General features: G+C 43.6%; 1 protein-coding gene across 5 annotated transcripts in view; it reads left to right on the top strand.

Annotated features, from left to right (window-relative positions):
- The window catches only part of STON1 (stonin 1), a 63,923-nt gene that overhangs the window by 26,821 nt on the left and 11,590 nt on the right, over positions 1-25,512 (top strand). For 3 of the 5 annotated variants that reach the window (XM_035271473.3, XM_035271472.3, NM_001204840.2), the window contains 1 exon segment: positions 18,125-20,101. In XM_035271473.3, the coding sequence (XP_035127364.3) occupies positions 18,172-20,101 (1,930 nt within the window). In that variant the 5' untranslated portion in view covers positions 18,125-18,171. 5 annotated transcript variants of the gene reach the window in all.

The following is a 25,512-nucleotide window of genomic DNA, read 5'->3' as shown; positions in this document are numbered from 1 at the left end:
ATGTGTGTAAAACCAGCTCCCTGTCCTGCTGGTTTTACGCACAGTGGTCAGCTCTGAGGTACCCCCCCGCCCCTCACATGGACTCTGTCTTACTCTGTCACTCAGGCTGGAGTGCAGTGGTGCGATCTCAGCTCACTGCAACCTCTGCCTCCCGGGTTCAAGTGATTCTCCTGCCTCAGCCTCCTGAGTAGTTGGGACTACAGGTGTGTGCCACCACACCCAGCTAATTTTTGTATATTTAGTAGAGACGGGGTTTCACCATGTTGGCCAGGCTCATCCCGAACTCCTGACTTCAAGTAATCCACCCACCTTGGCCTCCCAAAGTTCTGGGATTACAGGTGTGAGCCACCACACCTGGCCTCACGTTACTTTTGATTAGTCTTTTTCCCAGTTATTTTTGACATCTCCATGTGCTGTTCTGATTTGCTTGATGAAGTAGTTCCTTTCATTTTACACATTTTTCAGTTCAGAACACACTGGGATTGCACCCTGATGTCTGTTGTCGGAGAATGAGAGACCAATTCCGAGTTGTACAGAGACCTCGGAACTCTCAGTGGGGTCCCCTGCAGGCTTGGCATCACCTTGCTTCTCAGGGACCCCAGGCTTGTAGCAAAGGTGAATGCAGATTAGAACATCCTGCCCACATTTGGGACAATAATTTGTTTAAAGTGCCTACTGTGAACAATTTTGCTAACGTTAATTTATTTGGTCCTTGTGAAGTAGGTGTTACTTACTTTCACTTTACAGAAGAAGAAATTGAGGCCAAAAGATCTGAAGCAACACTGCCTCAGAGATGCTAAGTAGAAGACCTGCCATGAGAGGCCAGGAGACTGGCATGAAAGCCAGTGACGCTAAATCCCGTTGCTCTTCTGCCTTCTTGGGTTGAGCCTTTGCATTGGCCAAGCACAGACACCTATGAAGGAGGAGCTCCTTTTAATTGGGGTTCAGAAGTTGTCCATCTTGCCCCCTACAGGTTCTGTGGGTGGAAAGCCAACCTATAGGCCAGGCAGATGGCTGGTTGAGACCATGAATCCTAGCACTAAGTTCAACACCGGGAAAGCTTCCAATAAGAGAGCTTCCTCCTTGATAACTTGGACAACACTTGGTTGTCCAACATATTGGGTGCTCACTTTTCTCAGAGAGAATAGGCCAAGAGTTCAGTGCCACTTACTCAAATTGTAGATGAGAGGCTGAATGAGCTCGCCCTCTGTGGTAGGAATCTGAGGAGGGTTCCCAGAGGTCTGTGAAGGGCAGATGACCAGGTGTGGCAACATGGTCGGGTTGAGGGGAGATAGACTGTGGCCCCATGGACCTAGCCAGAGTGCCCACTCTGCAGCATTGCAGAGACCCAGTCCCATGGGAGAGTCTGAGCCCCCTGATGTCTCCACCTTAGCCAGGAGAGGCCTGGGGCCTGTGGGTGGGAGGCTTGAGTGCTGACAGTCAAGAGGGACTGTGATGAGAGCTGCCAGGTGCCACTCTCAATGCCCAGAAGATGCTCTGGGGAAGAAAGCCCTCGTATGTTTGCCAAGGTCAAAAGCAAGAGCTCATTCTAGTCATGGTCTGTGTGGAAGCTCTTTGGTCTGCTGTTTGGGAAAGCAAAGGTAGGGATGTCCTCCTATGAACACTGCTGGTCTTCCAGGAAAAGAATCTGTGGCTCTTGCTTGTCCTGAGTGATGCTGAGAAGCTGCTATAGGCACAGAGCCAGTCCCCATGGTCATAGTGGACATTTGGCAACAGAATACAAAGACCAAGGTGTCCAGAGGTAAAGGTGGACTATGTGTTCCCTGGTCTCAGACACTTGTGTCTTCCGCAGGCTCTTGAGGGTTCTGAGGCACACCCTCCATGTGTGTGTGTGTGATTTTTTTTTTTTTTTTTTTTTTTTGAGACAGGGTCTCACTCTGTCATCCAGGCTGGAGTACAGTGGCACAGTGGCATGATTTCAGTTCACTGCAGCTCAACCTTCCAGGCTCAAGCAGTTTTCCCACATTGGCCTCCTGAGTAGCTGAGACTACAGGCACGTTGGCCTCCTAAGTAGCTGGGACTACAGGCACATGCCACCACACCTGGCTGATTTTTTTTTAACTTTTTTTTTTTTTTGAGACGGAGTTTCGCTCTTGTGACCCAGGCTGGAGTGCAATGGCGCGATCTTGGCTCACCACAACCTCCGCCTCCTGGGTTCAGGCAATTCTCCTGCTTCAGCCTCCTGAGTAGCTGGGATTACAGGCACATGCCACCATGCCCAGCTAATTTTTTGTATTTTTAATAGAGACGGGGTTTCACCATGTTGACCAGGATGGTCTGGATCTCTTGATCTCGTGATCCACCCACCTCGGCCTCCCAAAGTGCTGGAATTATAGGCTTGAGCCACCGCGCCCGGCCTTTTTTTAACTTTTAATAGAGATGAGGTCTCACTATGTTGCCCAGATTGGTCTTGAACTCCTGAACTCAAGCAATCTGCCCACCTCAGCCTACCAAAGTGCTGGGGTTACAGGTTTGAGCCACCATGCCTGGCCTCCATGTGGGTTGTTAAGGAAACCTACCTGTTTCTCCTTCCTCTTAGAGGCCTATGACATGTTCTGGGAAGGTTTGCCATGAAGAGACCTGTAAGCCCTTTCTGATAAGGATTTCTCAAAGGCATTTAACCATGGATCTTTCCCCACAAACCTATTAACTTTTCTCCATTTTGAAGAACTGGTCATAGCAGACAGTTGGCAACACAATCTAAATACATTCTTGAAGATAGCATCTTGAAGAATATCTTCAGGTTTAAGTTACTATCACAAAATACCATAGACCAGGTGGCTTGTAAGCAACAGAGATTTATTTCTCATAGTTCTGGAGGCTGAAGTCCAAGATCAGGGTACTAGCATGATTGGGTTCTGGTGAGGGTGCCGATGGCTGATGTCTCATTACATCCTCACGTGGCAGAAAGAGTGATTTGGATCCTCTGGCTTCTTCTTCTTATACGGGTACTAATCCTATTCATGAGGGCTCTACCCTCATGACTTCATTACCTTCTAAGGGCCCCACCTCTAAATACCATCACATTGGGTTAAGGTTTCAACATAGGAATTCTGTGGAGACACAAACATTAAGCCTATAACAAAGGAGGATCCCTAAGCAGGGAATTGGGTCCAGGGATCTAAGACAGGGAACTATATGATCAGATCCCCAGGGCAGAACAGAGATATGGTCATAACTTAGGCAGAATGGAGACACAGTTCTAGAAAAGGATTCATAGCAAGTTGTCTTGATGGTAAGCCAAACTCCAGAGTTGGGGCTCCTTAGCTTACTGCTGACTAGAGAAAGCAGGTGTTCTAAAGGCTAGAGTAGGGACAGAGGAGGAGAAAGGAAAACTAACATATATTGAGTACTTTTATGAGGCATTTTACTGAGGTAAAATTTACTACCATTTTACAGATGAGGAAACGGTGGCTCAGGGACCTGCTTAGCAAATTTCTATAGCATCTATGGCAATGACACAAACATGGTATGGATACATCATAGAAATGTTGTGATAATAAGGATAAAATTCTAAAATCAGAATGCCCACCGACTCCAAATCTTTTCTTTGTTCATGTAATGACCATTTCCTGGGACTGGCCAATTTGAGTTGTATTCTGTTCTTACTACTGTCAAAGGTAAACACAGCTGTTTTTTACATTAGTTAAAATGGTGAGAATAGATTTTAATTGGTAGTAACTATTGCAACAGGGAAAAGAGTCTAGCTTGAACTGAACTCAATTTCCATTTGTACAGAGGTGACTGGGCATTTTATTTTTTATTAAATTAATTAATTAATTAATATCCAAGATGGAGGTTCGCTCTTGTTGCACAGGCTGGAGTGCAGTGGCACCATCTTGGCTCACTGCAACCTCTACCTCCTGGGTTCAAGTGATTCTCCTTGCTCAGCTTCTCAAGTAGGCGGGATTACAGGCACCTGCCACCATGCCTGGCTAAGTTTTCTATTTTTAATAGAGATGGGGTTTCACCATGTTGATCAGGCTGGTCTCGTTCTCCTGATTTCAGGTGATCCACCCATCCTGGCCTTCCAAAGTGTAGGGATTACAGGTGTAAGCCATCGCGCCCAGCCTGTGACTGGGCATTTTCAAGGGAGAAAGCTCAGGGGAGTCAGGAAAGTGAAAAATTACAAAAAGTGGGAATGAGGGGTTGGTCCATGTAAAATCCATCTGGGCTTGCAAACTGGCATTTATCAAAGTTAGGCTCCTACCCTTCCACTGAGGCTGGAAGGCAGGGGCCTTATCTTCAGGCTTTGATTGAAACAAACGGTGAATTCTTCAGGCAGCCTTGCGTTTTCTCAGGCAGGCACTTTAAGAGGGTCTGGTGTTGTAGGGGTGTGGTCTTGAGCCGTTAGAAACTATATTAGTGTTTGTTCAAGACGATACAGGCTGAAGTTGAAAGGCCTATTCAAGAAGCAGGCTATGTGCCTGACTAGAATTTAGTTGAAGAGAGAATTTGTGTCACTATTCTCTAAATTTAGGAAATAAACAGATTATTACAAGAAGATTTTTTTTAAAAAAGCTGACACCAAATTCATGCTGGAAAATTGAAGGTTAAATGCCATAGGGGAGGGACAGTGTTGAGAAATTGAGCTGGAACCAACACTGACAATATTTGAAGGCATGGTTAGGTTTTGCTGGGGTTTAATATTTTACAAATGTTATTTCCTGTTACATAGCTGAACTAAATACCACACATGTTTGTGATTAAGCATTATGAGCTGCAGAACATATGTGCTAATTATATGGTTCATACAGCCTGTGAGCACTTGTCCCATGATCTAAGATGAAGGTGAGGCTTTTTAATTTTCCTTAAGATTTTGTGTTTTCTGATGATTCTTTTTTGTTCCAAACTTTTGCTTTCCCCTTTAGAAGGAAACCTCTTATAGGAATGATATTTTATTTATTTATTTTTTTGAGATAGAGTCTTGCTCTGTTGCCCAGGCTGGAGTGCAGCGGCACGATCTGGGCTCACTCCGCCTCCCTGGTTCAAGTGATTCTCCTGCCTCAGCCTCCTGAATAGCTGGGATTACAGGTGCCCACCACCTCACCTGGCTAATTTTTGTATTTTTAGTAGAGATGGGGTTTTACCATGTTGGCCAGGCTGGTTTAGAACTCCTGATCTCAGGTGATCTGCCCATCTCGGCCTCCTTGTAATTCCAGAGTGTTGGAATTACAGGTGTGAGCCACTGCACCCGGCAAGGAATGATATAAATACTGTCATAGTGAGTCCTTAAGAAAATCTTCACAGATGCATTTTTACAGACTGGCCTGCCGCTGACTTTGGCTTTGTTTCCAGGATGTACTGTCTGGAATAACAGTGAGGGTAGCTAGATTGCAGACCTCCAATCATACAAAACCAGATTGAGGATTTGGAAATGCTGCTTCAGTCTAGTTACAATGTTGCTCTTGAGGCTTCTGGCGCTATAGGGAGTCTGAGAATTCCTTATTTGAGAATCAGCCAATGGAACCACACAGACACTGACATTAAGACATTCTTTCTCTAGATTATGCAGCATTTCTCAGAGCAAAGAAAAGCAACAGGCATAAATGACTCAATTCAGCCCTCTGCTGAAGGAGGAGAGGGTATTCCTGAGGCTTGAGTAGAACTGGCCCAACAGGGACAGTTTGGTTGGGTTGATACCAGGAGGCTGAAAATACCAGGAGGCTGAAAATACCAGGATACTGAAAAGTGCTGGTGATGCCTTCCTGAGCTCTGGCGAATACCTCCGCAGCATCAGTCCTTTCCCCACATCTGGCAGATACAGAGGAGCCAGACGTTAGGGACCACATTAGAGGGTGCTTTTCCCCACAGAGACATACTCAAGTGGGAACATCAGCTGCAAATGACCTGGATTGCTGTTTCGTCACCACATGCATCTAATCTGACTTCAACAATCTACGAGAGAAGGTAGAACTTCATATTTACATTTTATTTGAGTGGCTTATGAGGAAAAATAGAGGAAGACTGCAAAGAACAGCAGAAGTAGACCCTTGAGGATGGAGGGGAGTAGGGGATGATGGTGTGGGAGGGATGGACTTTGCAGGGAGTTACACAAAGTGTGGAAAATTAGACTGTATACCAGTATCGCCACTAGAAGAGGAGTTGGGCACCTAAATATATTTATTAGACAACAATTCTGAGAAATTGTTCATCACTAATGTTAGGACAGCCCATTGACGCAGTCAAGAAAAGGCATGAAATAGGACGAGCTGAGTTATGAAAGCCATTCTCAGAATTGACCCAAATTTATACTGAGCTGTTGTTCTTGAGCAACCTTGGGGAAAATTATCACAGAGTCTGCTTTTCCCACAGCCTGATGTCCAAGGGGCAGATATGTGTGGTGGGCTTGCTGGAAAAATAGGCTCTTCTCAGGTGAGAACAGCATCCTTCCAATCTAGAGCTCCTGGCTCCAGGAAGTGGTGGTGCCTCTACCCTGGTGCTGTTTCATTAGTGAAGAGTAGGGTGGTCAAAAGTGCAGGAAAGGCAGGACCGGGAATGCTAGCAAAGCATTGGATCTCTCTGGACCTCTGGGATGGTGGACTTCGGGATCAGACAGACCTGGTCACAGTCTAGGTTCTACGTCTCACTGGTCGGTAACTTTAGGCAAGTAGCTTAACTTCTCTGAACTTAATTTTCCTTTTTTACAAAGTAATGATAATATTACTCATGAGATTGTGATTATTAAGCGAGATCATGCCTATATAGTTCTTAGCACACCATGAGCACATAGTTATTTGGCAAGTGTTTATTACTGTGGTTAATTGAACAGAATGCCTTCAGTGTCTTCCTAACTCTAAAATGCAGTTGTTCTTTAAACTGGGGAAGGCAATAGAGAGATTTAGTTTGTGGAAAACTGAAAAGACCTTTTAAAATTATTCAATCAGAAATGCATTAAGCTATGTGTATTTGTGTCAGGCATTTGTAGGCAGTGTAGAAAATGTCTTAATAAATGAAACATGCTCTTTACTTGAAAAAGCTTCAGTCTGACTCTCAAAGAATATATGATAATTTTCCTATGGTAGCTTGAAAGACTTTATCCTTAAATTCCTTTTTGTGAGATCATTTTTCCATATCACTGCTTCTTATTTATAGGGCTTGTTGCAAGTAATTTGCAATATTATTACAGGTTGAGTATCCCTTATACCAAATGCTTAGACCAGAAGTGTTTTAGATTTTCTTTGGATTTTGGAATATTTGCATCCCCAAACTTAAAACGTGGCAGTGCACCTTTTTTTTGAGTGTCATGTTGCCATTCAAAACATTTTTAATTTTGAAGCATTTGAGATTTTGGGTTTTGGAATTAGGGAATATTCAACCTGTAATAATATTTAAGGTATTACTGTTTGTGAAAGGTGTATTTTTAAACAATTTAGAGTCAATTCATGATACTCTCCATAATACTCTTACAAGAATTCCAGGCTGGGTGAGGTGGCTCATGCCTGTGATCCCAGCACTTTTGGAGGCCAAGGCAGGCAGATCACTTGAGGCCAGGAGTTTGGCCCATGTGGCAAAACCCCATCTCTACTGAAAATACAAAAATTAGCCAGGCATGGTGGTGCACATCTGTAATCCCAGCTACTTGGGAAGCTGAGGCAGGAGAATCACTTGAACTTGGGAGGTGGAGGTTGCAGTGAGCCGAGATTGCGCCACTGCACTCCAGCCTGCATGACAGAGTGAGACTCTGTCTCAAAAAAAGGGAAAAGAATTCCAGTATGATTTCTTAAGTGGAAGAACGGTGGAGTTTAAGAACTGTGCGCAAGTGTAGCCTTTGTTCATGTTTCCTGTGAACCCTCCTATTACTGATCACCACTTAAAGTGGTAGGGACAATTAATTAGTTCAGGGCCTCCCTAAATATGGGGAATGCTAAATTCTGGGTACATCCAAGAGCATGTGCTAGGCTTCTAAATGCCATTTGTCGCACATGTTGAGGTCTAAGGTTGCAAACCATTGTTTCCTAGACAAGAATCATGTGTGTTTATTTTTAATTTCTTCTTGAGTTCGGTGTTTTGAAAACACACAGCTGAAAAAAATGTCTAATAGTTTCAAGAGGAAGCAAATGCTTCCCTAGAAACCTTTGAGCCTCAGAAATGGATTTCTAGAAATTTTCACCATAATATATTCTCCTTTTCTTTCTGGGCCCCATTCAGAGTCTTAATGTTTTGTCTGTCTCTGAATTCTTTTTTCCCTTTTTTTTTTTTTTTTTTTTTAGGCAGAGTCTTGTTCTGTCCTACAGGCTGGAGAGCAGTAGCTCGATCTTGGCTCATTGCAACCTCCACTTTCTGGGCTGGAACTGTTCTCTTGCCTCAGCTTCCCAAGTAGATGTGAGGAGTGCCACCACATGTGGCTAATTTTTGCAGTTTTTGTTAGAGACAGGGTTTCACCATGTTGGCCAGGCTGGTCTTGAACTCCTGGCCTCAAGTGATCTGCCTGCCTCAGCCTCCCAAAGTGCTGGGATTATAGGTATAAGCCACTGTGACTGACCTTGTCTCTGAATTTTGTGTGGAATTGTCCTCCAGGAGTTTACAGGGTATTCTAGATTGAAAACAGACCTTTGAAAAGTATGGGGCATGCAGGCTGGGATGGAATCCACAGCTAAGGAAAAAGCCAGGGAATCAGAATAGTGGAATCTTGGCTATGGAGGAAGGCAGCTGGGGACTTGGCGCCAGGAGTCCTTGGTTCCCAGCTCTGCACTAACTGGACTTGAGACCTTGGGGAAAGTGCCCAAATGCTGTCGTCTGCTCTGTATTGTCACGCAGTTTAAATGAGAAGTTGCCTGTAGTTGGAAGTAGTTGCTCGATACTGCAAGAAAAATGAGCACTGAGACAAAGGATCTTTCAACAATGCAATTATTACTTTCTGGACTGCAGGAAGGGTACTCTTGCTAGCCATTTTGCCACAAGAGTACAATGAACAAAGGAAAACACACAAATTTATTCATTACACATTTGGGGTCATCCTTACTGCTGTGTCTGCTCTCCGTTGGCTGGAGTCAGACCTTACAATTTAAACTAAAACCCTATTGGCTAACAACTTAAAACTTTTCTAAATGGGTAAAAGCAGTGGAGAGCTGGGACATGCCTGTGAGCATATCCAGCATAGATATCTTGGTTAAAGTACAAGGACATAGAATGTACTACCTGCCTGTAAGCATGGCATTTCTAACAGCTACATAGGATAGGGCCTAATGAAGTTATTAGCACACTTATTTTTTAACAAGAAAGGAAACTTTAAAAAGGAACTTTTCTACTTCCCACACCTGTGAAGGGCCTTCTGGGAGGCGCAAGTACATATCTAGACCAACTCTACTTGTAATGCAAGAACAAAACAGAACTTAAGTAATATATAGCCACACGTGGCTAATTTTTGCATTTTTTGTTAGAGACAGGGTTTCACCATTGTTGGCCAGGCTGGTCTTGAACTCCTGGCCTCAAGTGATCTGCCTGCCTCTTGAATACTTTTGGATTCCAATGTCTCAAAGTGCATAGGGTAAAGTAGCAGATGACTGAGGAAGATGCATCTAAACTTCTCTGAGCCTTCTTATCTCTCGGAGACCCAATAGGCTTCTGACAGACCAGGGCTATGGACACGGTGTGGCCCCCCTTTCCTATGAGAGGATTAGGAGGGAAGGAAGCTGCTGCATGGAATTGATCTTAGTTGCTGACTTTGTGCCAACTGGCTGGTGAGGTTTTGAGACCAGAATAGAAAGATGAAGTCATATAGAGGGAGGAGTTGAAACAGGTGAGAGAAATGGAAGCGAGTGTAAAAAAGATTGATAGGCTGGGCATGGTGGCTCATATCTGCACTCCCAGCACTCTGAAAGACTAAGGCGGGTGCTGACCACGAGGTCAGGAGTTCGAGACCAGCCTGGCCAACATGGTGAAACCCCGTCTCTACTAAAAATACAAAAATTAGCTGGATGCGGTGGTCGGTGCCTGTAATCCTAGCTATTTGGGAGGCTGAGGCAGTAGAATTGCTTGAACCTGGGAGGTGGAGATTGCAGTGAGCCAAGATTGTGTCACTGTACTCCAGCCTGGGTGACAGAGCAAGACTCTTTCTGGAAAAAAAAAATGATAAAGGAAGATAGCAAGAGATTCAAGAGGAAAGGAAGAGGAGCACAGTGGGAAACAGGCCTTCCCTTGACAGTGGGAAGTCAGAGCTGCTGACTCCAGAACATTATCAGACTTCCAGGACAAAGCTTTGGGTTCCTGTTGGGCGCCATATGAAGTTCTGTTTGTTTAAATAAAACTCACATCACATTTGCCGAGTGCTTTCTATGAAAGAGTCCTATACAGGGGTGAAAGGTGGACAGTGAGGGGGTAGGAGGGCGCTTTACATAGATTTGGGGTTCAAGGTAGGAGATTTTGTTTTTGAGACTGAGTCTTGCTCTGTTGCCCAGGCTGGAGTGCAGTGGTGCAATCTTGGCTCACTGCAACCTCCGCCTCCCAGATTCAAGCAGTTCTCTGCTTCAGCCTCCTGAGTAGCTGGGATTATAGATGCCTGCCACTATGCTTAATTTTTTATTTTTTTGTAGAGACGGGGATTTCACCATCTTGGCCAGGCTCGTCTTGAACTCCTGACCTGGTGATCTACCCATTCAGCCTCCCAAAGTGCTGGGATTACAGGTATGAGCCACCATGCCCAGCCGAAGTAGGAGATTTTTGTGTAAGATTTGCTTTAAAAAAATTCAGGGCTGCTTACAAAGTAATGGGCTTGATTTCTTTCGTCCTGCTTATGGAAATTGGTTTATTTGCCTCATAATAACCCAAAACCAAAGACACTAACACCACTGTTGCAAATTTTGAAGCTACAAGGAAAACTGAAGAGGCTAAATTTTTGGCATACATCAGAATCGTATTCAGTCTGGAATGGAATTATTTCTTCTTTTTCTTTTCTTTTTAATAAACCCAACTAAAGTAAGTATTTTTCCAAGCTCTCACCCTATAGGAGGAGTTATTTTGGCTGGATGCCTTTTGAAGAGGGTGAGATGGAGATGGGTCAGAAATAGTGTTGCTGATTTCCCACCTCTGAGCCTCCTGGTGGGTCCCCTTGAAACCGTGCTCTCTCTGCTCTGAGGGAAGGTGCTTCATGGCAGCTTCAGTTTAAGAACAGTGACAGTGAAATGGCTTCCAGAGAGCCAGCAACGTGGGCCACCCTCCACTGTGTGTTTTTGTGCCCTCAGGAATGTGTGGATGCAGCAAATGACAACAGTGAGTGCCCTGTCCCTAGCGAGCCCCAGGCCCTCTCACTCTTTGTGTTGGCTATTTTCCAAGGTTGAATGACTACATTGGTTGAAGCTTCATTATCCACAAGGGGAGGCAAGACAGTGGGCTGGAGGGAGAAAAATAGGCCTTTCCCATGGGCATGATTCCAGCAGGTTTTGCATTTTTACATCGGTAGATCTCAGGGAGTTTCATTTTCTGTCAGTTTGGACATTTGCCATATGCCAGCTATTTGGGAGGCTGAGGTAGGAGGATCACTTGAACCCAGAAATTTGAGACTGGTCTGGGAAACATAGCAAGATCTCTTCTCTGAAAAGTAAATATCCCAGCACTAAAGCCCATGTACTTAGTGGTAATACAATTTCTGCTTTCGACAAAATTTTCCACTGGGTGTCAACCACCATAGCATTACTTTAGAGTTGGAAAGGACCACGGAGCTCATTCTAGTGTAATCACTGAATATCTGGGGAGGCTGTGCACACAGCTAGTGAGTGACAGAGCAGTGCCCAGAATTTCGGTTACCCAAGCCCCACATCAGTGTTGTGGTCCTTACACTTAATTGCCTCTGGTGTCATTAGAATAATTTCAATAATTTGTTTTATCAAGTTGGGCTGAAGTGATCCTGGTTTTTCCATGCCTAAGTGTATACTCAAGAGAAATGATCACATGAAACTTATACACAAATGGTCAGAGCAGTATTATTCAAAATAGCTAAAAAGTGGAAATAAACCAAATGTCTATCAGTTGGTAAATGGATAAACAAAGTGTGATATTTCCATGCAGTGGACTACTATTCAGCCATAAAAAGGAAGGAAACACTGATATGTGCTACAACATGGATGACCTTGGAAACATTATGCCAGATGAAAGAAGCCAGACACAAAATCCATGTTATATGATTCAATTTATATGAAATGTCCTGAAAGGCAAATTCGTAGAGACAGAACTTAGTTTAGTGGTTTTCAGTGCTGGTGGGAAGGGGAGTATGTGGCGTGACTACTAATAAGTATACAGGGTTTATTATTGGGATGATAAGAATGTTGTAGAATTTGGCCAGGTGTGTGGTGGCTCACGCCTGTAATCCCAGCACTTTGGGAGGCCCACTTTGGTGGATCACTTGAGGTCAAGAGTTCGAGACCTGCCTGGCCAACATGGCGAAACCCCGTTTCTACTAGAAATACAAAAATTAGCTGGGCATGGTGGTGTGTGCCTGTAATCCTAGCTACTCAGGAGGCTGAGGCAGGAGAATCGCTTGAACCTGGGAAGGTTGCAGTGAACTGAGGTCACATCACTGCACTCCAGCCTGGGTGACAGAGTGAGACTCCATCTCAAAAAAAAAAAATTGCTGTGGAAATTGATAGTTGTGATGGTTGCACAATTCTGCTAACATACTAAAAGGCACTGAATTGACACTTTTTTTTTAAAGGGTGAATTTATGGTATAAGAATTATATCTCAATAAAGCCGTTATTTAAAACAGCCTGGCTCTACCTCTTTATTTATTTATTTATTTGTCTTTTTGTTTTTTTTTTTTTTTTTCCTTTTGTGGAGAATGGGGTGTTGCTATATTGCCCAGGCAGGTCTCGAACTCCTGGGCTTAAGCTGTCTTCCCGCCTCTGCCTCCCTAAGACTGGGATTATAGGTATGAGCCACAGCGCCGGGCCCTGGCTCTACCTCTTACTGTCTGGGCCACTTTAGGCAATAAACCTAAACCCAAGTCATCTCAGCTATGAAAGAGGAATAATAATACACTTCACAGGGTCTTTCTGATAACTGAGATTGTGAATTTGAAAATGCTTCTAAACTGTAAATTTCACGTATTTTTGGGCTATCAATGGGTTATAAGTTCATTATAAATTGGATTTTTAATCTTCTCCTCTTGTATTTTTCACAATAATAATGAGATCTGGGTACATAGTGGTCACTCAGATAAAGATTTATTGAATTAGGCTGCCGCAGTGGCTCGCGCCTGTAATCCCACCACTTTGGAAGGTCGAGATGGGTGGATCATGAGGTCAGGAGTTCAAGACCAGCCTGGCCAATATGGTGAAACCCCGTCTCTCCTAAAAATACAAAAATTAGCTGGGCATGGTGGAGCATGTTTGTAATTCCAGCTACTCAGGTGGCTGAGGCAGGAGAATCACTTGAACCCAGGAGATGGAGGTTGCAATGAGCCAAGATCGGGCCATTGCCCTCAAGCTTGGGTGACATAGTAAGACTCTGTCTCAAACAAACAAAAAAAAGGTTTATTGAATTGATTCAAATGTATTCCAGTTTTATTCAGCTGTGGTAAATGAAACTACATAACAGGAGAGCTACTCTTTTAAGAGTTTTTAAGTGTACAAAACAGTATTATGAACAATATGCACATCGTTGTACAGCAGATCTCTAGAACTTTTTCATCTTACGTAACTGAAACTATATTCATTGAACAGCAACTTCCCATTTTTACTTTCTCCCAGTTCCTGGCAACCACCGTTTTACTTTGTGCTGTATGAGTTTGAGTACTTTACATACTTTGTATAAGAGGAGTTATGAAGGATTTGTCCTGTGATAGGCCTACTGCACTTAGCATAATGTGCTGAAGCTTTATCTGTGTTGCAGCCTGCATCAGAATTTTCTTCCTTTTAATACTGAATAATATTCTATTGTATGAATATGCTGCATTTTCTGTATGCATCCATCCACTGATGAACATTTGGGTTTTTCCATCTGTTGACTATTGTAAATAATGATGCAATGAATATGAGAGGGCAAATATTTTTCAAGACCTTGTTTTCAATTCTTTTGGATAAATAACCAGAAGTGAGATTGCTGGATCATATGGTAGTTCTATTTTTATTTTATTTTATTTTTTTGATACGGCGTTTTGCTCTTGTTTCCCAGGCTGGAGTGCAATGGCATCATATCTGCTCACTGCAACCTGTGCCTCCTGGGTTCAAGCAATTCTTCTCCCTCAGCCTGCCAAGTAGCTGAGATTACAGGCGCCTGCCCCCATGCCCAGTTAATTTTGTATTTTTAGTAGAGATGGGATTTCACCATGTTGGCCAGGCTGGTCTCAAACTCCTGATCTTAGGTGATCCGCTGTCTTGGTCTCCCAGTGTGCTGGGATTACAGGCGTGAGCCACTGTACCTGGCCCTATTTTTAATTTTTTGAGGGCTTTTCATAGTGTTCTCCATAGTGGCTGCACCACTTTATATTCCCACCAACAATACACAAGGGTTCCAATTTCTTATATCCTTGCCAGGATTTGTTATTTTTCTTTTTTTTTGAGACAGAGTCTCACTCTGTCACCTAGGCTGAAGTGCATTGGTGTGATCTTGGCTCACTGCAACCTCCACCTTCTGGATTCAAGTGATTCTCATGCCTCAGTCTCCTGAGTAGCTGGAATTACAGGCACCCGCCAGCACACCCATCTTTGTATTTTTAGTAGAGATGGAATTTCACCATGTTGGCCAGGCTGGTCTTGAACTCCTCACCTCAAGTGATCCACCCGCTTCAGCTTCCCAAAGTGCAGGGATTACAGGCGTGAGCCACCTTGCCCGGCCATATTTTCATTTTTTAAAAAGAAAATAATGGCCATTCTAAAAGGTATGAGGTGATATCTCATTGTAATTTTGATTTGCATTTTCCTGATGATTAGTGATGTTGAACATATTTTCATATACTTTCTGGCCATTCGTATGTCTTTTTTGGAGACATAGCTATCCAAGTACTTTGCCAATTACTAAATTGCATGGTTTATTTTTTTGCTGTTGAGTTTATTGAGTTCCTTATGTTTTGGATATTAATTCCTTATCAGAAATACTGTTTGCAAATGTTTTCTCCTATTCTTTATGTAACCTTTTTACTTTGTTGATTGTTTCCTTTGCTGTGCAGAAACAATCCTTTGCTTTAAGTTTAATGGTGTCTTACTTTTCTGTTTCTGCTTTTGTTGCCTGTGCTTTGCTGCCATATCCAAGAAATGATTGCCAAGACCGATGTTATGAAGATTTTCCTCTGCATTTCTTTCTAAGAGTTTTATAGTTTTAGCTGGGCGCAGTGGCTCACCCCTGTAATCCCAGCACTCTGGGAGGCTGAGGTGGGCGCATGATGAGGTCAGGAGTTTAAGACCAGCCTGACCAACATGGTGAAACCCCGTCTCTTCTAAAAACACAAAAATTAGCTGGGTGTAGTGGCACGCGCCTGTAGTCCCAGCTACTCAGGAGGCTGAAGCAGGATAATTGCTTGAACCCAGGAGGTGGAGGTTGCAATGAGTCGAGATTGTGCCACAGCACTTCAGCCTGGGCATAGAGCAAGATTCCATCTCAAAAAAAAAAAAAGTTTTATAGTTTCAAGTCTTATGTTTAAATTTGTTATCCATTTTTTTTTTTGGAAGTGCAGTGGTGTAAACTCAGCTCACCACAACCTCTGCCTCTCAGGTTCAAGCAATTCTTCTGCCTCAGCCTCCTGAGTAGCTGGGATTACAGGAGTGTGCCACCGGGCCTGGCTAATTTTTTTGTCTTTTTAGTAGAGATGGGGGTTTCACCATGTTGGCCAGGCTGACCTTGAACTCCTGACCTCAGGTGATCTATCCACCTCAGCCTTCCCAAGTTGTTGGGATTACAAGCGTGAGCCATTGCACCTGGCCTCTTTGATCCATTTTGAGTTGATTGTTGTGTATGGTATAAAACAAGCTTCTCCAACCTGCAGCCCACAGGCCACATGTGGCCCAGGATGGCTTTGAATGCTGCCCAACACAAATTTGTAAACTTTCTTAAAACATTATGAGATTTTTTTTTTCTTCTCATCTTTTTTTTTTTTCAGCTCATCAGCTGTCATTAGTGTTAGTGTATTTTCTATGTGGCCCAAGACAGTTCTTCTTCCTCTTCCTTTTTTTTTTTTTTGATACAGAGTCCCTCTCTGTTGCCCAGACTGTGGTGCAATGGTGTAATCTCAGCTCACTGCAATCTCCGCCTCCCGGGTTCTAGTGATTCACCTGCCTTAGCCTCCCAGGTAGCTGGGATTAGAGGTGCCTACCACCATGCCTGGCTAAGTTTTGTATTTTTAGTAGAGATGGCGTTTTGCCATGTTGGCTAGTCTGGTCCTGACCTCAAGTTATTTACCTGCCTTGGCCTCCCAAAGTGTTGGGATTACAGACAGGTGTGAGCCACCGCACCAGACCTCAATTCTTCTTCCAATGTGGCCAATGGAAGCCAAAAGGTTGGACATCCCTGATGTATGATAATAGTTTAGTTTCATTCTTTTGTGCATGAATATCGAGTTTTTCCAACACCATTTTATTGAGACAAAGTTTCACTCTCGTTGCCCAGGCTGGAGAGCAATGACCCAATCTTGGCTCACCGCAACCTCTGCCTCCCAGGTTCAAGTAATTTTCCTGCCTCAGCCTCCCAAGCAGCTGGGATTACAAGCATGTGCCATACGCCCAACTAATTTTTTGTGTTTTTAGTAGATATGGGGTTACACCATGTTGGCTAGGCTGGTCTCAAACTCCTGACCTCAGGTGATCTGCCCACCTTGGCTTCCCAAAGTGCTGGGGTTACAGGCGTGAGCCACTGCACCCAGACCTCTTTTCTTTTTTAATATAGGCCTTTGTGGCTATAAAATTCCCTCTGATACTGCTTTTGCTGCATTCCATAAGTTTTGGTGTGCCGTTTTCATTTTTTTTGTCTCAAGATATTTTCTAATTTCCTTTTTTATTTCTTTGATCCATTGGTTGTTCGAGAGTACGTTGTTTAATTTTCACATATTTGTGAATTTTTAAGTTTTCCTTCTATTATTAATTTCTAGTTTTATTCCATTGTGGTTAGAAAAAATGTTTGTGTGATTTCAATCTTCTCACATTTGTTAATATTTGTTTTATAACCTAACATATGATCTGCTTTGGAGAATGTTCTGTGTGTGCTTGAGAGGAATATGTGTTCTGCTGTTAGGCGGAATGTTCTGAATATGTCTAGAGTTTCGTTTAGTTTATAGTGTTTAGGTCCTCTGTTTCTTTAGTGGTCTTCTATCTGGATGTTCTATGTATTGTTGAAAGTATGGTGTTGAAATCTCCTATTATTAGTGAGTGGCTATTTCTCCCTTCAGTTCTGTCAATGTTTGCTTCATGTATTTGGGTGCTCTGATTGTGTGTGTGTGTGTGTGTGTGTGTGTGTATGTGTGTGTTGAGATGGAGTCTCTCTCCATCATCCAGCCTGGAATGCAGTGACATTATCTTAGTTCACTGCAACCTCTGCTCCCAGGTTCAAGTAATTCTCCTCCCTCAGCCTCCTGAGTAGCTAGGATTACAGGTGCCTGCCACCATGCTTGGCTAATTTTTGTATTTTTAGTAGAGTTGGGGTTTCACCATTTTGGCCAGGCTGGTCTTGAACTCCTGACCTCAGGTGACCTGCTTGCCTTGGCCTCCCAAAGTGCTGGGATGATAGTTGTGAGCCACTATTTCTGGCTGGATTAATGTATATTTATAATTTTTATGTCTTCCTAGTGAATTGACTCTTTCATCATCATGTAATGTCCTTCTTTGTCTCCAATGATAGTTTTTGACTTAAAGTTTATTTTGCTTAGGTATGGCTACTCCTGCTCTGTCTTGGATATCATTTTCATGGAATATCTTTTTCCATCCTTTCACTTTCAGCATATGTGTGTCCTTAAATCTAATGTGAGTCCCTTATAGACAGCATATAGTTGGATCTTGTTTTTTTATTTATTTTTAATCTACTTAGCCAACAGGGTTATAATTTTTAAACATTTCTTTGAACTTGATTAATCCGTAAATCTGGATGCCTTTATATCCAAAAATTTATCAGAACTAAAGACCTTTAGTAACTATTCCCCTTCATTTTATATGCCTATTTTATCTTTATTATTTTTTTTTTAACAGAGACAACATATTTGATTCCTTGACAAGACCACAATCTGATCCCAAAGATGTGCTCCACAAACCCAGGCAACTGGGTCACCTTTGATGATGATCCTGCTTTCCAATCTTCTCAAAAGTCAAAGAATTTTCCTCTGGAGAATCAAGGTGTCTGTAGACCTAATGGACTCAAGCTGAACCTTCCTGGCCTCAGGGAATTTCCTAGTGGATCTTCTTCCACCAGCAGCACCCCTCTCTCCTCCCCCATTGTAGACTTTTATTTCAGTCCAGGACCTCCAAGTAACTCTCCTCTTTCTACACCTACCAAAGACTTCCCGGGTTTTCCTGGCATCCCCAAAGCGGGGACTCATGTGCTTTATCCTATTCCGGAATCGTCTTCAGACAGCCCACTCACAATAACAGGAGGAGGGTCTTCCTTACTGCCTCCCAGACCAACCTGTTTATCTCATGCCTTGTTACCCAGTGACCACTCTTGTACACATCCAGCTCCCAAAGTAGGCCTTCCAGATGAAATTAACTCTCACCAGGCTGAAAGCCTAGAATTCCAAAGTGATGATCTTACCCAGTTTCAGTATTTTCGAGAGGACTGTGCTTTTTCAAGTCCATTTTGGAAAGATGAAGGCAGTGATTCCCAGTTCACCCTTGACCCACCAGGCAGCAAAAAGATGTTCTCATCAAGAGACAGGGAGATGCCTATTGATCAAAAAAGCCTAAATAAATGTTCACTCAACTATATCTGTGAGAAGCTTGAACATCTCCAGTCAGCTGAGAACCAAGACTCACTTAGAAGTTTGTCTATGCACTGTCTATATGCCGAAGAAAATGCCTCTGCCTTTGTCCCCCACACACTCTTCAGGAGTCAGCCAAAAGCTGGATGGGCTTTCATGCTGAGAATTCCTGAGAAGAAAAATATGATGTCTTCCCGCCAATGGGGACCAATTTTTCTGAAAGTTTTGCCTGGAGGAGTTTTGCAGATGTATTATGAGCAGGGATTAGAAAAACCATTTAAAGAGATACAGCTTGATCCACATTGTAGGCTTTCTGAACCCAAGGTTGAGAACTTTAGTGTAGCAGGAAAGATCCATACTGTGAAGATTGAACATGTGTCTTACACAGAAAAAAGGAAATACCATTCTAAGACAGAAGTTGTTCATGAACCAGACATAGAACAGATGCTGAAGTTGGGGTCCACATCGTACCATGACTTCCTTGACTTTCTGACTACTGTGGAGGAGGAGCTGATAAAGTTGCCAGCTGTTTCAAAACCAAAAAAGAACTATGAGGAGCAGGAAATTTCCTTGGAAATTGTGGACAATTTTTGGGGTAAAGTCACAAAAGAAGGAAAATTGGTTGAAAGTGCTGTGATAACTCAAATTTATTGCCTCTGCTTTGTGAATGGGAACCTGGAATGCTTTTTAACCTTGAATGATACTGAGTTGCTGAAGCGAGATGAATCCTATTTTGAGAAGGACACAGAAAAAAGGGGGATTGATATTCTCGACTACCATCTTCATAAGTGTGTGAAAGTACAAGAATTTGAGCAATCAAGAATCATTAAGTTTGTGTCTCTGGATGCCTGCCGTTTTGAGCTGTTGCGTTTCAAGACTTTGTATAATGGGGATGATCTTCCCTTTTTCTTGAAGTCTGTAGTGGTTGTCCAGGGAGCATATGTGGAACTTCAGGCTTTTGTCAACATGGCCGCATTGGTGCAGAGGTCATCCCATGCTGGTTCCTTAAGGTCCTGTGACAATATAATGATACATTTTCCTGTCCCATCGCAGTGGATCAAGGCCCTTTGGACCATGAACCTCCAGAGGCAGAAGTCTCTGAAAGCCAAAATGAACCGCCGGGCATGTCTGGGGAGTTTACACGAACTTGAATCTGAACCTGTCATTCAAGTCACTGTGGGGTCAGCAAAATATGAGAGTGCCTACCAGGCAGTGGTATGGAAGATAGATCGGCTTCCAGACAAAAATTCAAGTAAATATTCAACACCCCGTTTATTTTCATGGGAAATAGCTTAAATATTTTCACCTTCCTCCTTGGGTTGAAACCAGGTAGAGACAGAGGGCAATTTGTCAGCTGAAGCCATGCTTTGGGGTGGGATAGGGAACATTTAGCTAAACAGATAGTTTGTTTCCTTTTGCACCTGTTTCTACCAGATAAGTTTAACTGTTTAACATTAAAAAAAAAATCATACAAAATACCATGCTAGGCTAGGAATTTGTTGTGGATGGCAGCACTACGAGAAAATTCGTTGATATCCATGGCTGAGATTAACCCATCAACTTCAAATGCTAAAAATGTTTCTAATATAGCTGAGATTCCCTAATTATTCCTTAAAGATCTGTCATTGTGAATGTACCAGAACTTTTTTTGCATTCTCAGCCAATACCACTTCTTAGGTTTGCTCCCTGCTCTTTTAAATAAGACTGCTTTCATTTTTACCCAGATTGATTTTTGTTGACTGAATTCACTTGGCCATCTCAACTGGTATTGCTTTTGTATTCGAGACAGGATTTCACTCTGTTATCTAGGCTGGAGTGCAGTGGCATGATCATGGCTCACTGTAGCCTCTACTTTCCAGGCTCAAGTGATCTTCCTGCCTCAGCTTCCCCAGTACCTAGGATTACGGATGCATACCATCATGCCTGGCTAGTTTTTTGTTTGTTTGTTTTTTAGTAGAGACGGTGTCTTCCTGTGTTGCCCAGGCTGGTCTTGAATTCCTGGGCTCAAGGAATCCTTCCACCTTGGCCTCCCAAAATGCTGGGATTACAAGTGTGAGCCAACTTGTAGGGCCTTAACTGGTTGTTTTAGAATTAGGTGGACACACTTGCGTGTTAAAAATTCAGTTAATTTTTAAAAATTTTGCAAAGAAAACCATTATCTAGAAGTCAGAACTTGAAAAGACAATTATAGTGCCGCATATATTTTGGAGTAGTAAGTTAGTGGTGAGCATAACAGAATAAAGTCAAAAACTAAATTTTAAAATTAGTGCTGTTCCCTATTTTAGTTGAGTTTTTTTTCCCCCTAGCAGAGTGCGGGTCATTAGTCTCTTGAGTTAAACTGGGGGCAGGGTTGGGGTGCCTGAGTTGATCATCCATCATTCCATCCATCCATCCATCCATCCAAACCTTTACTGAGCATGTACTGTGTACCAAATGCCACATCAAGTGCTGGGGATAAAGATAGATAAAAATCGGATCCCTGTTTCCAGATGGCTCATACCTGCTGTAGTCCTTCAGAGAAATTTAAGCTTGCCCCTCCAGGTTGTGGACTTAAGAGGAAGCATTTTTCTTTGGGGTGGCCTTAAGGCAGTGTTTTTAAACCTGACTATATTATTATTATTATTATTAGAGAAGGAGGCTCACTCTGTTGCCCAGGCCGGAGGGCAGTGCGATCTCACTGCAAACCTCTACCTCCCCGGTCCAAGTGCTTCTCCTGCTTCAGCCTCCCGAGTAGCTGGGACTACAAGCGTGCGCCACCATGCCTCACATATTTTTGTATTTTTAGTAGAGATGGGGGTTTTGCCATGTTGGCCAGGCTGGTCTTGAACTCCTGACCTCAAGTGATCCACCTGCCTTGGCCTCCCAAAGTGTTGGGATTACAGGTGTGAGCCACTGTGTCTGGCCAGACCTGACTATATTAGAATAGCTTGAGAGCTTTCAAATAATCTCGATGTTCAGGCTCCACTTCATAATTAAATCAGAATCTCTCGGAGGGGAGGGAGCCAGGGCCAAGTATTTGTTTGAAGATCTCTCCAGGTGAACCTAACATGTAGTCAGGGGGAAGAACACTGCTCTCTAGGTGTTGTGAAGTTGTAGAACCAGAAGAGCAAGTCCCAGACGACAATTGACGTGGGCAGCAGGGACCGCACCCTGGAGGCCATGGGACCACCTTGGAGGCCATGGGATCACCTTGTCCATGACTCTCTGTTTGCTGGTTTAGCATCTGTTGACTGATGGAGCTTGAGCTATAGGCAGGATCCTGCAGGTGAGAAACACAGGCCTGGTGAGCTGAGATGCTCCCGGACACTGTGCAGAGGGATGTTTCTATACTGTCTTCCTTCCTGACACCCCACACCCTTCTTCATTAATGCCAACTTTCACCCCACAGCATTCTCAAGTTCGCATTAATTATGTTCTGTTTCCCCAAACTGGCAAGGATAGCTCAGACTTAGGGCAGGGTGAGGTGGTGATGGTGCAGTGTGGTCACAGTGAATGGCCTCAAACAGCATCTTCTGATTAACTCTGCTGTGATGGGAGGGAAGGTCAATATCTTCCATGATATAATCCACGAAGATAATGTTTCCTGCTTTCTTTCTTTTTCTTTCTTTTTTTTTTTTGAGATGGAGTCTTGCTCTGTTGCCCAGGCTGGAGTGCAGGGGTACGATCTCTGCTCACTGCAACCTCTGCCTTCCGGGTTTAAGCAATTCTCATGCCTCAGCCTCCCAAGTAGCTAGGATTACAGGTGTATGCCACCCCATCCGGCCTAATTTCTTACATTTTTTGTAGAGGCAGAGTTTCATCATGTTGGCCAGGCTGGTCTCGAACTCCTGACCTCAGGTGATCTGCCCACCTCAGCCTCCCAAAGTGCTGGGATTACAGGTGTGAGCCACCATGCCCGGCTCCTGCTTTCTTTTATAACTTGGCTAGAGAGGCAAACTGAACCATGTGCAGATTATCTTTATGCCAGGGAAACCAGTTTTGAGGTCTTCATACAAGGTTCAAAATGGTCTATTCGGAAAGTTATTTGTGCTAGCTTTAGGTTAGAGGGGTTAAACAAAATCAGAGGATTGGCTTTCATTTTTCTAAACAAAAAGGGAAAGAGAAGCAGGCAGAAAAACAGGCAGGCTGGAATGGCTACTGGAACCTTCTAGATCTGCAGGCTGCCTGTGAAATCTGGATGATAAACTAACTTCTGCTGTTTTCCATTGATCCTAGAGATGGTCACAGGGACTGGAACAAAAGGTCCAAAGCAGTTTGCATAGACTTGAAGTGGTAATTATGCTTTTGAGAGAGGAGCACAACCGGCTCAGCCTGCAGGCTTGTCCACCTGGTGTCAGAGGCCCCCTCTGTGGCCCATTCCTATTGCTCTACTTAGAGCAGGTGCATTACAGGAGGCCCCAAAGGAACTAAGCCCTTGGCTAAGCCTGGCCAGGGTAACCACAGTTTTTTTTTAAACGGAGAACCTGTACCAATCATCTTTCTTAATTTTAGAAGTACAGACATGTATAAAGCTTCTTGTGAAAATAATCCAGTTTATAACCCTGCATTTTATTTTCAGAGTTAATGGTGTAGTTAACTGATTCAATCAATTTATTGAGAAGCAGGCTCACTCATTTATTTCACAGACATCTACTAAGTGTCTTCTAGTTACAGGCTGTGTGCTAAGTGCTTAGGAGATACAGACACAAACATGATTCCTACTCTACTAGAAACTTAACAGTCTAGAAGGTGAGACAGACTCCAAAGCAGCTACCCAAAGGCACTCCGGGAAGGTGCATAGTTTCAGGCTTGTACAAACACGAACACTTAGGGATCCCAGAGGAAAGGGTGATAAACTGCCTGGGGAGTAGGGAGGGCTTCGTGGAAGAGCTGATGGCTGGGAGAGTCAACAGAGTTTCCATCAAAGAAAGAAACAGCAGAAGCACAGGTGTGTATGTGGGGAATCTTGCCTAAGTTTTAGAGCCAAGGGAGTGGTTGGGGAAGAGACCAGTGTGTTAGGACCAGTGGGTCATGCTGTGGGATGTGAAGTTTGTGTGTCACCAGGTCCTCAGGGTTGTTTTCAGGCATGACTGCTACAGAATAAGATCTCGTTTCAGAAAGGCTGGCATGCAGTGCAGAGGAAAGATTTAGGAGTAGATTATAGACACAGGGAAGTTGGGAGGAGGTGAGGGATGCTGAGCAAAGGCAGTGGCAGTGAGAGGTGAGGGATGGGTGAGTGAATTCAGAGGAGGTGCCCCCAAATGATGATAGTTTCTCTATGGGCATGAGGGGAAGGGAGGGGATGGGACAAGTTCAGGGGCTCTGACTTTGGTGAATAGTCAAATGGTGCCATTAGCTGAGATAGCCTGGGCTCTTTTCACAATCTATCCTTTTAAAATCTGTTTCCCAGCCCTGGCCTCATGTTAGCATCATTAAAACTTCAAACACATACCCATATTTGGGCCCCATACCCTACTAATCAGGCTCTGTGAAGGTGAGGCCCAGTTATTGATATTTATAAAGGCTCATGTGGCCAGAGTTTGGAATTACTGACCTGGTCCCCTAGGCAAGGATCATTCTTGCTCTGCGTATCCTTGTGTCTTCTAGAGCTCTATTATTGCTCTCCGTGAGTGTTTATTTTTGAGATGGAGTCTTGCTCTGTCTCCCAGGCTGGAGTGCCATGGCACCATATTGACTAACTGCAACCTCCGCCTCCTAGGTTCAAGCGAATCTTCTGCCTCAGCCTCCTGAGCAGCTGGGACTACAGGTGCATGCCACCACACCCAGCTAATTTTTAATAGAGACAGGATTTCACCATATTGGCCAGGCTGGTCTCAAACTCCTGACCTCATGATCTGCCCACCTTGGCCTCTCAAAGTGCTGGGATTACAGGCATGAGCCACCGTGCTCAACTTCCCATGAGTATTAGCAATGGAGCTCACCAAGAACAATGACAAGAATGGACATTTCCAGAGAAACTGGCTGGACTTGATCTTTGCCTTCAGGAATTCTTTTGTAAGACTGTCATATCACCAGGCCCACACAGAACATTTTACAAGCATTTCAGTCAATTACACGGTGATAATTCACTGAACAAATCCTTTGGGATCACAGCTGCTTTATTGAGATCAGGTCTGTGCACAAAGAGGAGGCCCAGGGAAAATGCAGTGGGGCTGTGTCAGGTGGAGTCCAGAGGGCATGGTGCAGCTGTGAGCCTGGCTTAGGGCAGGACATTTCTGGGATTATAGGGCCCTGCCCCAGGCTTCTCTGTTAAGGGGGTGGGGAGAGTAATGCAGAGTGAAAGGGTGCCAGGGCAGGCTATAAGCTAATTTGCCTCTTGAGAAGTATGGAAAGAATAAGGTTGGAGCAGAGGGGAAATCTGTCCTAAGGCAGTGCTTCTCAAACTTGTGTGTGCCCAGGAATCACCTGGTTAAAATGTGGATTCTGACTGAGCTAATGGGATCTGGAATACTGTGATTTCTGACAAGTGCTGACGTGATGCCAACGCATCTAGCCCAAGGAACACATTTAGAACAGCAGGATCTCAGAATGCATCTCTATTTTTCTATATGACTTTTAGATCAGTTGTGCATTTAGAGAATGTGAAGTTTTTAAAAAGCTCTTCACAATTTTATTCTTTTTAAGTTAGAATTATTTGCATTATTTGAAAAAATAATGAAACTT

Source organism: Callithrix jacchus, chromosome 14 (genome assembly GCF_049354715.1).
Source record: "Callithrix jacchus isolate 240 chromosome 14, calJac240_pri, whole genome shotgun sequence".
Taxonomy (NCBI): Eukaryota; Metazoa; Chordata; class Mammalia; order Primates; family Cebidae; genus Callithrix; species Callithrix jacchus.
The sequence above is the reverse complement of the archived record's forward strand: the minus strand, read 5'-3'. Positions and strand labels throughout refer to the sequence as shown.